General features: G+C 50.3%; 1 protein-coding gene across 1 annotated transcript; it reads right to left on the bottom strand.

Moving 5' to 3' along the window:
• Positions 1-2,559: 2,559 nt before the first annotated feature.
• Positions 2,560-11,092, bottom strand: PHB1 (prohibitin 1). The gene is made up of 7 exons (XM_067541098.1): positions 11,000-11,092; positions 10,051-10,175; positions 9,156-9,317; positions 8,114-8,256; positions 6,772-6,888; positions 4,994-5,089; positions 2,560-4,129 (listed from the first exon to the last, which is right to left on the bottom strand). Exons 2-7 carry the CDS (start codon positions 10,136-10,138, stop codon positions 3,917-3,919), a joined length of 819 nt encoding a protein of 272 aa, XP_067397199.1. The 5' UTR covers positions 10,139-10,175; positions 11,000-11,092; the 3' UTR covers positions 2,560-3,916.
• Positions 11,093-14,903: the final 3,811 nt, after the last annotated feature.

Here is a 14,903-nt window from a genome sequence, read left to right as displayed (position 1 = left end):
GTACCAATGCAACATGCATGCTCGCTGGAGCACTTAGCAAGCACAAGTTTTGTGTGCAGGTGCCTGGGCACAGCTACACTATGCGGTGTAGATGTAATCAAAGATACCAGTGTAGCTACAGCAAGCGGGGCACGAAACGTGTTAAACAGGGAAAAGGGCACCACAGCTTGAATGAGATGCCTTAGTCTAGTAGCAGTAAACCAGTGAACTGAGCATGGGAGATTGGTTTGGAAAAGCCTGCCATAAAAAGGCGTTTGGGAGCACAGGTGTAATAGGATTACCTGGCATAGAAGGGGTTAAACAGGGAGCTGAGCGCCCAAAGTTTGTTTGCCCATGAATGTCTGACAGATTTCACACCAGTGGTTTGCATGTTTAGTGCTGGCCCAGCACTTTCTCAGTATTGTCTTTGCCCTCGTCAAGGTCTGCTCCGTGCTGGAAGAGCCTTTCTCCTCCCAGGGTACCATGACCTGTTTACTCACCTGCCCTGATTTCAAGAGAAACACCCTTTTCCTTTCCAGGCCACAAGTTCTGGGCTGCTCAGCAGATTTCTTGCTGCCATCTGGCGGTGATACAAGGACAAGGCCCTTTCATGGCTGCTTGCTCACCCCTCCTTCCCGCCCCCCTCACAATGCAGATCTGTGGAAAAACTGTATTGTTCTCTTTGCATCTCTCTCTGCTTCTCAGTGAATGAAGTGGCCTGTCGTAGCTGGAGGCTACCGCCCTCATTTCCCATCTGGAGAAACAGCCCCCCTGCCTTTCAGTGCCTGAGCCAGCATCTTCACAAATACCTGTGAGAAACTGGAAAAGCCAAAGACTTTGTCTGAACACGACACTGCTCTCGGTATCTATCAGTGGGGCAGGTCGCTACAGGCAGATTTTGGAAACAGAGGGACTTTATTTATTTTTTTTATGTCAGGAGGGAACAATAAACCAGACAGATTCTGGCCTGGGCATTTTGTTGATCGACTTCCTTTTCTTGTTTCTAGTATATTTTTAGTGAGTGACCTGTCCCGTGGAGTCCCCTCCAAAGTTCACTGAACACATGCACTGATGTGAGGCGGACACTTAGCTGATGGAGAGGCCAACTCAAGCCAAATTAAGCCCGGGGGGGGGGTGTCACATAGGGCTCCACAGTAGCTGGAGGAGGGTGTTGATAGAAAGGGGAGTAAGAAATAGTGTTTTAACCATTGGTACCAAAACAGCCAGAGTCCTGTGTCACCTTAATGGCTACCCCTCTAGAACTCATCAGCATGCACTGGTAACAAAATAACCTTCCTTGCACCAAAGAGCACAAGATGCACAGGTCTCTACCTGTCATTTGTTTGACCTTCAGTGCAGCTTTGTCCTCGGAGCTGTTTCCCTTTCAGTGTTTATTTGCATGATAAATGCTGCACCAACAGGATGAGGGGATAACAAGATGAACCCACATTCTTCAGGAGGACGTGGGGGTGCTGATTTAAAAAAAAAAAAAAGTTGAGAGTTGCTGGCTTGATGCTGCCTGAGCCGGAAGCCCTCTATTAACCCACCAGGACAAGTACAGAACGGGTCGTGGCAGTGCAATGTTTCCTCCAGGCTGCCCTACCAGCATCTCGACCTTGGTTATGGAATTCCAACCCCCGGCGGGGAGATCAGTCTTTGGCTCCATTGAAGCCTTAAGTTCTCCACTGAGGCTGCTAATTGTGGTGGTGGTTTGTGGTGACATGTGCCACTGTACACAGAGAATTGGTCTGGTGGCTCCACCCTTGGTTGGCGTAGCCCCTAAAATGCTGATGCCTTTGTTGCTGCTTTGACTGAGCTCAGCTGTATCTATCAGCGGCCAGGCCCTGTATCCAACCCTGACCCCCTCAAGCCACCCACTTACCTCCCCTTGCTCCCTCCTCCCCCGTCATTTCAAGTCTCCTGTATTGCAGTTTTTTTCCGGTCCTGATTTTGGGGTCATTGCCCCACTGCTGGAGCTTGGCCAGGGGACCTGATGCCGTATGTTCTACCAATCTGGGAAACTACCATAGGCACAGGAGATTCTCCCTGCACGTGATGGACAAATACAGCTTTCAAGAGGAGCATTGAAAATCTCGCTCTATTAGCAGCTCTGGGTTAAAACCAGAGGCAGTCAGAGCAAGGGTAACAGGGCAGTTAACAGTTAGAGAACATTTGTGAAAAGAATTACATCCAAAGGAGGAGGAAATAGTGAGTAGGTAATAAGGCCCAGAGGCCACCATTTGGGCCTTCAATCATCTCCTCCAGCCAGGCTAACTGCGAAAGCAGCAGGAAACATTACACTCGGCTGAAAACATGAAACTGGAGGAAGTAACAACACAGAACAACAGAAGCTGAAAAGGGGATTTTTAGATCCACTCTTCTGAGCCCAGCACCTGGTGCATGAAATTTAATCTAGAGAAATGCAGGAAACACTAAGGATTTTAAAGAGAGCCTTGGGAGAAAAATGGAAGCTTCCTTAAAACAGTCTAAAGCAATAAAACTCAGAACTGAGGAATGAGAGCAGTGGAGGGGAAATGGGTCTGGAAGTTATTGGGGAATTATATACTTCCCTGCTCAGACATTTAAAATACTTTGAAAGCTCAGGCACCTCGTCACTGAAAGATCTTTCCTCAGCAGAAAGAGGACTGGGCATTTTGAGTCTCACACTAAGTGGGAGCAGGAAGCCCAGCAACCGACCCATGAAGTTGAGTATTTTCTAGCTGAAGATGGTGGGATCAAGTTTTAATTCAAAAGCCCCATTGCTCAAGCCAAGTTTTATTGAACCAAAACCAAGCTGTTAAAGCCCCACCCGATGCTTGGTAATTTTGCTCAAGCCGCACCCCTCTTTTGAGCCAGATTGAATCTTGCTGCTGTGGCTTTTGCTTTGTGACCTGAAATAGCAACAGCAAGAAGCACCTTTTTTCAGACCTTCATTTTAAAAAGAAATTGAAACGTGACAGAGCTGGGCAGAGCATTGGTTTCATTTATTGAAGGCTGGGTTATATAATTTTGTCTTTCACATCCTTGTAATTCAGCTTCCCTAAATAAAAATGCAGCAGTGATATTGCAGCAAATAATACTTGGCAGATCAGACTGACTGAACCACAGAACATTAAGTCAGATCTTTTTCTAGAGTAGACACGAACACAACCACATTTACCAACCTTAGTGAGACCCAACCTTGTGTACGAGAGGGAGATGGACCTATTTCAGTCTGCACAGGAGGAATGTTTCCTGTATATTAGAAATAGATTCATTTCTACATAGGAAAATTCTATCTTTTGGGGGGCGAAGGGTGGAACTCGGGTGCCCTGACACCCCCAGACGCATGCCATAAGGGCGACACCTCCTGCCTACAATGCCACAGTTCAGAAAGTCAATCAGAACAGAGCTGCTTAGCTGACAGAGGAGTCCTCTTAGCTCAGCCGACCCCTGTAAAACACTGGGTTGACCTAGGAAAAAGGCCCTTGGCACTCCCATTCCCTTTGTATGGCAGCAGGGACAAATAGTGGTAGTCCAGGGCATGCATGCCACTGCCTATATTGACCGTGCTGTGTGAAGCATGACTGAAATCTCATGGGTACAGAATTTCTATGGTCAACAGCTTCAGCTACTACAAATTCATCCAAGAAGTGAGCAGAAGACATTCACCCCACCCCACTCTGTCCCACATTCTCAAGCTGCCTGAAAAGGGGCATTTCTTTTCCAATCTAGTTTACTGGCCATTGCAGCTTCTGCTCTGAGTGTACAAGGCCATCGGAGAAATTCAGTACTCTTGTCAAAGAGCTCAGCGTTAGGAGATTAAGGACTCAATTGAGGATGCATTTAATTTTGTTTCCTTTGCTTTACCCAATCAGGAAATGTCAGTGATTTTTTTGTGTAAGGGCTCATCTGTTATTTAGAAGTGATTAGGTAACAACTGGCTGCAAAGCCACGTTCACTGGGGTAGCTGGAGCAGCACCGACTGTCCTGACGGCAGATAGGTGATGTTGCGGGACCGTGACAGCTGGTAAGCAATGTCTTCAGCTGCCTCCAGCTTGCGGAGCTCGATCAGGCCATCACCTGCTGAGGTCAGCGAGGTGGCGACCAGCTCAGCTGCTATCGAGTCCCCCTCAGCACTAATGACGGCTGCTTTCTTCTGCTGCTCAGCCTGCAAGGGGAGCAAAGAAGAATGGGCATGTAGGGTAGGAATAGGAGCAAGGAAGACCATGCGAAGCCAGAGGAGAATGCAGCTGCTATCCTTGGTGATTTAAGACCTGAACTTCCCTTCTTCAACCACTCCCATACCACAGCCTTAACAGGGGAACTCAGCCAGGCCACTAACTGACAAGAAAGGAGGGGTACAGGCAAGTTAAAAGATTCTAGGTAAAGGTTCACGGACTTGCTTCATTACCTTCTTACAACTGTAACAGTCAGTTTCCCTTTGTTTCTAGTCCCTTTCATTTTCAGCATGTCACTTGCATGTGTCAGCAGGAGGCCCTTGTATTTCCAGCAGTGCCCAGGAGTTTTTAAACAAGACTATTTTCTATTGAAACATGATGCTTTGCACTCAGATCAGCCGAGGCTCTCCAAGTACAATGTAAACAATTAAGCCACACAGCACCCACCTGAAGCAGATACTACACCCATTCTCCAGAGTGGCACGTGGAGAGCTTCACTGACTGTTTCAAAGGTACAGCAAGTCAAACAATCAGAGTGCCCTGAATCTCACACCTCAGCTCGTGCAAGAGATGGCACTCCCTCCTTTAAAAAACCTCCAGAGAACACTGCTATTCAGGAGGTTTGGTAAAAACACCACACCTGATTTAAGATTCAACACTTTAGACCTCAGCCACTAACAGTGCAGCTTTGGAGAACGACTATTAAGAACAGATTGAGCTTGTCCGTTCTGTGGTGTGCTTTCCTGGTCAGAGCATTAAGTCCTTCAGAACAGTGGACAGATGAACGGGGTAGGAACTGGATGACACTGGAGTCGGTCACCAGGCTGACATCTCCCACGGGCACAGGCACTCACCTTTTCCACTACAAATCTGGCTCGCTCTGCTTCCTGCTGGGCCACCTGCTTCAATTCTACTGCCTCTGTGAACTCCTTCCCAAAAGTCAGATGTGTCTAAAGGGGGGGAAAAAAAACCAAGCAAGATGAGTGTACCCAGTAGGGCAGTTCTGCTGCTGCTAGGAACCACTCATCATCTGAGACGAAGGAAACCTGCCTGTATCACTGAAGCTGGAGAAGAGGAAGAAGGGCCTATTGTTCACAGATCTTATTTGATCCACTAGAACAAGGCAGCGAGACACACCATGTTCTACAGTTCCCCATCGTGCATCTCACTCAGAGACTCCACGAGCTGAACTCAGATCTGATGTAAACAGGCATAGCTCCACTGACTTCAATGAAGCAGCAGCCTTTTCTATCAGGTTTGACACCGTTTCTATCTTCACCTGGTTTCTGTTGTGACTTTAATGGGAAAGTAGAAGGGGAAGAACAGGGCTGTAAAGCATTTATTAAGTAAAACCACCTATAGCCAGAAAAGATGTGGATAACACAATCATCCCACCATAGGCTTTAGATTCAAAGAAACATTACACTAGCCTCCAGTCCTGTTGTAACTTCCTAATGCAGCCAGTAGGGGGAGCTTGCTCACTTGCCTTCAACCTACTGAGCAAGGTAGCTGGCTAGGTTAAGCCATCTTGAAATTGACCTTTCCCGCTCAATTCTTTGTACTTGTATTCTCAGCACAGACTGTTTGAACAGCTGCACCCTACCAAGATGCAACAGGGGAAAGGTGAGCCTCCCTCGGCAGCATGTTCAGAAGGCAGCACCATCAGGCAGAAAGAACCAATACTCATTTCCAGTAGGGAAATACTGGGACAGGCAGCCATCTCTCACCTTACCACGAGAGAGTTTTTCTAAGGAACACATCTTGCATGTCCAAAGCCAAGTCCAGGACTTGCTCTGATAGGCTATTTTAGGGAAATCCCAGGAAGCAGAGCCTTGCGTGTAATAAAGGGCCAGCTAACAGAGGATTTCAATTACAAGAAGCGCTAGAGCAGAGCTCACACCAAAGATGGTCTCAGAACACTGTGTAGCCAGGAGGAGGAATTAATTATTGACAGAAAACGAAAGGGAAAAATGCCAAACAAGGTTTGGGGTTTTTTACTGGGCGCTCAGGGTACTGTAGCTTGCCCTTCTCCAGACATTCAGAAACCCTGGTGAAAGATCCCCTTACGCACGTATAGGGCCTTCAACCAGAGCCTCAAAACAGTTTGTAAACTGAGCCACAGACATCAGCCAGCCCATCAGGACCAGGTGCTTAAGGATTTGCTCAAGGTCACAGTAAGTCAATAATAGATCTGCCAGGAACAAAACCAATAACCTTAAGTACCAGCGCTCTGCCCTAGCCAATAAAGGTATGTCTATACGGCGATAAAAAAACCCGTGGCATTAAACTTCAGAGCCCAGGTCTGCTGACGCAGGCTCATGGGCTTTGGGCTAAAAATAACAGTGTAGATGTTCGGGCTTTGAGACTCTTCCCCCGTGTGGGGTCTCAAAACCCAGGCTCCAGCCTGAGCCCAAACAGCTACACTGCAATTTTTATAGCCCCACAACCCAAGTCAGCTGAATCAGGCCAACCACGGGTTTTTTATTGCAGTGTAGACATACCCACCGCACCAATTCCTCCTGATTCTAGGATAAAAATCACGAGTCCCAACCTTCAGTCCCCTGCTCTAGCCACTACACTACACGCTCACTGCTCTTATCTGAGCAAACCCCTAAAAGGAGAGAACTCTTACCAAGGAAACATCATCTAGGATGAGGCCAAAGGTAGCTGCTCGCTCGGTGAGGTCTTCACTCACTTGCCGGGAGACCAGCTCTCTCTGCGTGATCAGCTCTCCGGCATCAAAACGAGCCTGAAGCCAGGACAGGCAGCAGACATGAGAGGGGAAAGACAGGCACAAACAACAGGCAGATTCTAACAAAGGAAAGCTCATGACATCTTGAGCTTCTCAACCCGGCTTTCCCCACCCCACCACGGACAGGGAGGTTTTGGGGGCTGCAGCCTGAAAGATAATTCCAGCCCTTTTCAGTTGGAGCCTACTTGCAACTGATTGTCAAGGGCATCTTTTGTGCCCCATATACCATACCCTACACTAGCAGGGCAGTTCCTGCTGCTACGACCCCTTTCCCTCCAATTCTTCCCATCCTTTGTTGTTCCTTCTCTGTCCCTGTCCCCGCTCACACACCCCTTTCTTTTTTCTCCCTATACAATCTATTTCTGTTGTATGGTCCTCTCCCACCACTTTCCAGAAGGCTACATACCTCTCAGGCCGTATGGTTTTGCAACTTAATGATACAAGATTGGGGAAGAAAAGCCTAGGTTAGTGAGGGGGCTGCCTGAGGCTTTTTCACAGCCAGCAGGGGGAGCAGAGAGGGAAGGTGGGCAGTTTTCAAGGAGCTGCCTGTGCCTGACACCACAGGTGGGCAATGTACATGCAAATTGGGGTTCATTCAGCTTTCCTTGGACCCTGCCCACCCCCCCCCGCCCCTAGATTAGTCTTGTGCCCCCACCCCAAAGACCAGGAAATGTTAAGCTACCTGTTCCCTGGCATGAAACAGGCTCCTCTCAACTCCTGAAGCATGAACTGCAGCAGTGAGTGCCCAGCAGAGCTTACATGATTGCACGTGTGCTGTACTGAAGGTGTTTTAAAGTCATCTGGCAGCCCCATTGGGAAGCATGGAAAAAACGAGGAGCTCAGTGGATGAGTTTAAGTCCATCCAGCTGTGGGAAGAGGAACTCCCTTTGCTGGAGAGGTTGGGAAGTCCCACAGTGATTCAAGGCTGGAGAGGGGGCTGAAGATAACTGTTAGTCCCACTCAGCATTTCAAGGAGCACTAAAATGAACTCACTCCCTATTATGCCTGAAAGACTGAGTCAACTATCAACTCATCCTGAACAGGTGGCATGGCAGAGAAGCAAACAGTGGTATGACCATCTTCATTCTCTGCAGGAAGGCTTGCAGAGGAGAGAGGGCATCTCTAGTATGGAGCACTGAATGACCCACGTGAAATTAGGTCTCTCGCTGCTCAGGAAAGATCACAGCAGCACAACAGGCGTAAGCCGTTGCATGGTCCTTACCACAACAGATTTCAGGATCTCAGTGGTGATGGACGGCAGCACACGCTCGTCATAATCCTCTCCCAGGCTAGTGAAAATTCGAGGTAACTGGGCGGCCACTGGTCTAAACAAGATACGCAGTGTGATGTTCACATTCTGTAGATCTGCAGAGACAGGTGCATGAATTAGACAAATCATGGGAGACAAGGGCTATCATGTCACTTCTCTCTCCATGGTAACCACACAGGGAAGGACATGTGTACAGATCTCTCCCTTGAAGAATATGTAGGCAAGTACCTCTCCTATTTGTCCTTCTGTTGTCCCTCTCATCAGGGGGTCTCAAAACATCTTACAAACACGATTTAAGCTTTGTCTTACATCTGAGGCTGGAAATTATTTTCCCTACTCTACAAATCGGGAAACTGTCTTTAAGGGAGAACCTGGAGGCCTGAGGAAAGGGTTCCTTACCACTACCAATCACAGAACAGACTGGCAGAGGCCACATGCCAGACTGACCCCAGAACCCAAGGGATTGCCACACCACAAAAGGACAAGAATCTCATCCTGATTATGATTTTCTGTAAGGACAAAGACCATGTAAATCAGGCCTTATCAGCCCTCTGACCGTGCCTACTTAGCCCTATTTTGTCCCAGAGATCCCATCTCCATTAGCTTACCTTACTAAGACATCCAAAAGCAATATGAGAATACGGGACAAGACGTATGGTCAAAGAGGTACTCTGATGAGTTACAACCTCACATGGCCTTAACTTTAAGTCACTAAAGCCCTTGCTACGTAACAGCACTATCCTGCAAGGCGCTGAGAACCTTCTTTTGCCATTACCTTAAAGGGGAGTGCAAGGCAGTCAGCATCTTGCAGGACTGAACCCTAGTTGACATGGGGACTAAGAGTATGTCTACAAATGCTTCAGCACCACGAGTCTAAGTCAGTTGGCATAGACCAGCTATAGGTGTATAACTGCAGTGTAGACAACACCCCGGATCTCTTATGGTAATGACACCAATGTTGTTCTCATAGCTGCCGCTTGCCCAGAACACTCACCTTTGCTGCCAGTGATGACAGGAACATTACGTGGGCGAGAACGACAGTCAAAGATGATTGGTTTCTGTACCCAAGGAATGAGAAAGTGGGTTCCTTCTCCTACCACCACATCTTGAACACCACGGAATCGGTCAAAGATAACGGCTCTGTGTCCTCCGTCGACTAGAGAAGAAAAGACAGCATATCAAATACAACTTTAACCATCACCATTGATCATACTTTGTACATTACCAAAGCATTCACATGGGATATACCACAGGCATATCAACATTAGTTAAGCCTCTCCACCTTCCAGGGGGCTAATGAAGTGTTCTTATTTTACATGGGGAAACTGAGGTATAAATAAGTTAAGTGACTTGCCCAAAGTCAAGCAAGCCAGTCAGTAGGAAAGCAAAGGATAAAAAAAAACGCATGGTTCCTAGTCCCCTCCTTTCAATCACTAGACCAGGCTCCTTTCAAGAACACTATAAAAGACAGTTTTCTAGGCAGGGGATTTGATTCTCTATTGTTCTGCACCTTGTGTTGTCAGTTACACTGGTGTCAAATACTAGTTAAGAATGATAATGTTTTACACCCATTTTGTGCTGGTGTGAATGACAACACAAGGAGCAGAGCAATCAAGAATGAAGGCCAGAAAGGCCAGTTCATTAGTTCTTCCAATCCTCAGAGTAGCTGATCTTAAGAACTATCCCAAGGCAATATCCTCTTATAAATAGCTCAGTTTCACTAATTATTAATAGAGAATGATTATTTCAGCACCATCCAAACTACTTTCAACCCACACTTCAGAATTAAATGGGTGTATAAATTCTCTGATGCTTTAGCTTTACACCCTACGTTGTAAAGATGAATGTTTCAGCAGAATTGGAAAAACTCTGCCTCTTCTGCTCCTCACCATTATAAAGAGCGGAGTTGACAACTCCCCCTGCAATGGCTAATCCCAAACCAAATTTGCCAATGCTCTCAAACAGTTTGGAAGCCATTTTTCAGTCCAACGGCAGCCTCCTTGCAGAATCACACCTGCAAAAATCCAATAAACACATTAAAAAAGTACTCAAGGAGCTTAGATTTTCTTCTATCTCTTGGTAGAAGCAAGCAATAAATAACTCCCATCCCCATAAAGAGCATTCATCACAGCAGGAACAGCTGCAGGCCCAAGCCCAGGCCCCCTTCCCAGTCAGATCTCACCTCAAGCCCAGTTGGAGCTCCCCTCTCCCTCACCGCATGCCCTCGTCCCACCAGTCCCCTTCCATAGACCAACGCCTCAAACTAGACTCTCCGTGGAGCCTCCCTTCCCTTATCCTCAGGCTCCAGACTCCCAGCAGTCAGACCCTGCAAAGACCAGACTTTGCTCCATGCCCCCCACCAGACCAAGGCTCTGAAACGCTCCTCCTCGCCTCAAAGCACTTCTTTGTAGACACACACCATCACTAGGGCTCCCCACTGCTTTGTCCTCCACCCCGCCCAGCCCCTCCAAACCCCAACACCCATCCTCCCCCTCTAAACCCCACCACCCATCCTCCCCGCCCCGCCCCCCAAACCCCGCCCCCTCAGCCCCCACATCCTCCCCGCCCCGCCTCCCCACCCAGCCCCCCCAAATCCCCACCCACCCCATCCTCCTCGCCCCGCCCCCACCCCACCCCCACCCTCGCGCTCCCTCCTTCCCAACTCCCCCGGCCAAGACCCTCCAGCCCCGCTCCACCCACGAGGCCCCGCTCCCGGCCCCAGCTCCCGTCACGCGCTTCGGTTCTAACCCTCGGCCCTCCGGCCTCCCTCTCCGGATCCGCAACGAGCGCTCCCGCCCCCGCCGCCAACCCGCTTCCCCCTCCCCCACCACCGCTCACCTCCTGCCACAGCCGCCCTGACCTCCACATGAAAACGCTCCAGCCACCTGACCGCACCTTACTGCGCCTGCGTGCAGTCCCGCTACATGCGCGTCTCTCATTGGCTCCCGCAGGCCCAAAGCGCTCTGGGATGCGTAGTTCCCTGGCCGCCTCCTCCCTGGTGCGGCCACCGCTGGCTAGACTACAACGTCCGGCAGGCATCGCCCTGCTTCGCCCGCGGAGCAAAGTCTCTCTCTATTGGCCCCTCGACCCCCGCTCCGCTCGGCGCACGGCTTCTTGGGAGTTGTAGGCCGGGCGCGGGCGCGGGCGCCCACCCACGTGTTGGAGGAGCTGGTGCCTGTGCTCGCGGTCGGGATGGGTTGTTCGCTTCCCCTGGTGGGAGGCCGCTTGTGTGTGTTTGAACCTCCGCAGCCGGTCTGGTGGGCAAAGAGGCATGCTCCGGCCCCCCTTCCCACTCCACACTTCGCTCCTGGGCAGGGGATCCCCCAAACCCAACGGGCCATGCCCCAGCCCCCCTCCAGACTTCTCTGCTGGGCAGGGGGTCCCCAAAAGGACCATGCCCCCCTCTAAACTTCTCTGGTGGGCAGGGGGTCCCCAAAAAGACCATGCCCCACCCTCTAAACTTCTCTGCCATGCAGGGGGTCCCCAAAAGGACCATGCCCCCCTCTAAACTTCTCTGCCATGCAGGGGGTCCCCAAAAGGACCATGCCCTACCCTCCTCCATAACATCTGTGCTGGGCAAGGGGGGTCCCCAAAAGGACCATGCCCCAACCTCTCTAACCTGTCTCTAGAGCAGGAGGGCCCCTAGAAAGAGCCATTATCCCACGGCCTGTACCTTTAAGTACCATTTTGGTATGAGATGACTGGCACAGCGGGCGGTGATGGGGCGACACAGCGAGGCCTGTGTTGATTGACTGCGAGAGCAGCTGGGCAGTTAACGTGGTGGCTCGGGTTCCACTCTGCTTCAGGGAAGGGGCCACGGGGCGGGTGTCTAGGGAAGCCCCTAGAATAAGTTGGCAGGAAGGTTGAGAGGGAAGGGGCTGGGGAGTGCAGAGCAGTTGGTAGAGCCCATGATCCTGTGCTCGGCTCAGAGGAGCATGAGGGTAGCTGGTGCTGACCGGGTCCAAGGCCAGCTGGCGTGGTGGGTGACTCAGGGGAATGCAAAGAATGAGGCGTGGGAGGTGAACTGGTAGTTCTAGACCAGCTGGAGCAGCCAGGGTGCCCGTGTAATTAAAGTTAAACCCACCTGGCTACCCTTTGAAGAAGAAACATGGTGTGTTCAAGGGGAAGATTACAGGATTGGGCTGAAACCAGACTCATCTGGGTCTGTAAACTTTCTCTACAAGTGTGACTTGATTCAGCCTCATGACAGCCCTCTGAAAGAGATATTATTTCACCAATTTTAATGCTGGGGAGCCAGGCTCAGAGGAAGGTTAAGGGGCTTGCTGAGGGTCAAAAAGGGAGTCAGTGGCAGAGCCAAGAGTAGAACCCTGGAGTCCTGAGTCTGTACCCTAATTGGTACCCCACATTTCCTTCCACAGTTAGAAACAGAGTCCAGGAGTCCTGACTCCTAGCCCCTTGTCTTTAACTATGAGATAGCTCTGCCTCTTTTGACAGCGATTGTGCCTGTAGGTTTGCCTGTGCTACAGCGGCACCACTACAGTGCTGCAGCTGTGTTGCTGTAGTGTCATAATGTAGATGCTTCCTACATCGATGGAAGGGTTTTTCCAGTTAATCCACCTCTCCGAGAGGCAGTAAGGTTGACGGAAGAATTCGTCCATCGACCTAGCTGTGTCCACACTGGGAATTAGGTTGACCTAACTGCATCTCACAGGGTGCAGAATTTTTCATAGCCCTGAGTGATGTAGTGACATAACTAAGTGTTAAGCGTAGGCCAGGCCTATGATACGTTCCGTCATGTTCGGGGTATAGAGATCAGGTGGAAATTTCAGGTACCCTCAGAAAATGGCTTGGAGGCTGTTGATCAACAAGGATTTCCAGGATTCTCCATCCAGTTAGTAAAGGCAGAGGGGCCAGGCGTGTCTGTGTGACACACACAAAAAAAAACCCCATTGTCGAACCTTCCCAGTTTACAAGCCTTCCTTCCCGGCTACGTTCCTGGTGACTGTGATCCCTTCTCCTGAATAGCCACTAGGAGGAGACAGCACCCTCCTGCCAAAGCCTCAGCCCTCGGAGCTCCCAGGAGAACCACCTTTCCCTCCGAGCCTGTGTCCAGGAAGGAAAGAAAAGACAGATTACATCCAGCTAAGCCTGTGGCCACTTGCCCCTGGCAAAGCCCCCCCTTTGTGTCTCCGCCATGGCAGGAGCTTGTTCCAGGCACCTTCCTCTGCATGTTCCGCCTTAAACTTAATGCCACCAAGCATGGGGTCTTCATTAAGCTGCAGGCTGGTGATTTGTGGGCTTGTAGCCTGGATCCTGACATCCATCAGGTATCAGATAAGACTGGGTAGTGGGGGAGGGAGCAGCTAATGGCTGGGTCTCCTTTCTTCGCGGGCACGGCCTGATTTATGTTCTCCTAAATAAATCATGCTTATTGTAGCTAGGCCAATAGGCTCTTTGTCTCTGTCTCACATTTAACCTGAAACCCAAGTCAGACACTGCGGAGGGTCTGTGAGGATGCATCCTCCTCCTCCACCACCCAGTCTTGACCACAGCAGATGCTCCGAGCTGCCAGACCCCGCTCCCTGCCTCTGTCCACCCCCAGGCCTCAGCGCTTCCCTGCTGCCAGAACAAGGTAGTGTCCCTCCTGATGGCAACCTGGATAGATGATCATTATAAATAATAACTTTCCTCCCCACCCCTGTCGTAGCACTTTGCGGTGGAAGATCCCAGGGCAGTTTGCCAATGTGGTGGAGTGATGCCTCATGACTCCCCTATCCCCCCCCCCCCCCCCCGAGAGGGGTTTGTATTGTTACCCCATTGTATTATAGATGGGGAAACTGAGGCACAGAAAGGCTTTTCCCGAGCTCAGCCAGCAAAGCAGAGAGGAGAGTAATGAGACCAGGAAAGGGCAGTTCGGAAGGCTGCAGTGTTTTAGCTAAGATCAGAATTTACAAGCTCAGAAGAGGTTTCCCACAGAGGAAGGGGTTGGTCAGCTGCGGCAGGAGGAATCTGGGGGAGCTGCTGCTGCCGCCATGGTGACTGAAGCCAAACAATCTTCCTCCACCACCCAGTCCTGACCATAGGAGATGCTCCAAGCTGCCAGGCCTCCATCAAGCCCGGTTCACTGTCTCTGTCCACCCCTAGGCCTCAGCGTTCCCTGCTGTCAGGCATTCTCTTCCACTAAGGAAATCAAGCGAGTCTCTGGGGCCTGGCCGGGCACAGCCCTGTGTGTGTCCCTCCAGCTGGCCAATGGCACATCTGCCATTGCAGCCGCTCTGGCTTCATTCTGAGCACCTTTTCCAGGTGTTCCCAGTTTCTTTTCTGGATAACTTTGGAAATAAGTTGTTGAACTCTCCTTCCAGGAGCTTCCAGTCTATATAGGCCAGACAGACAACGAGTGGGAGGACAAACAGGCACCGTGAGGATACGGGACATGTGCAAGGTCATGGAGAAGGTCACTGGCAGGGCTGAGATTAGAACCAAGGTCTCCTGACTCCCCGGCCACCTATACCACACTACCCACTTAAACACAGATGCCTAGCTAATACTGCATACTTATATTGCGCATTGATTTCCAAAGGTTCTCCAAGTGCTTGACTATCTTTCAGAGGTTCATAGAGGAGTCGTCTCTGCGACCTCTGAAATGCACCTACTTCTAGGGTGGAACGTGATAACAGTTTCACAGCCGTGCAGCAACGCGCAGACGGAGGCGAACATGTATACATTTGGTTAGCGCAAAATTGGTCGGTTCACGGCCCTGCCTCCGCTAAGTGCAGGAAGC

Source organism: Emydura macquarii, unplaced genomic scaffold (assembly GCF_026122565.2).
Source record: "Emydura macquarii macquarii isolate MOO-44397 ecotype Brisbane River unplaced genomic scaffold, CSIRO-AGI_Emac_v2 contig_629, whole genome shotgun sequence".
Classification (NCBI taxonomy): domain Eukaryota; kingdom Metazoa; phylum Chordata; order Testudines; family Chelidae; genus Emydura; species Emydura macquarii.
The sequence above is the reverse complement of the archived record's forward strand: the minus strand, read 5'-3'. Positions and strand labels throughout refer to the sequence as shown.

Bases quoted from the DNA above. Each gene is read 5' to 3' on its own strand.
- PHB1 (XM_067541098.1), bottom strand. From the start codon at position 10,138: ATGGCTTCCAAACTGTTTGAGAGCATTGGCAAATTTGGTTTGGGATTA. The intron at 9,318-10,050 runs GTGAGGAGCAGA...TTTCTTCTCTAG, and splicing joins CAACTCCGCTCTTTATAATG to TCGACGGAGGACACAGAGCC. The intron at 5,090-6,771 runs GTAAGAGTTCTC...CCCCCCCTTTAG, and splicing joins TCCTAGATGATGTTTCCTTG to ACACATCTGACTTTTGGGAA.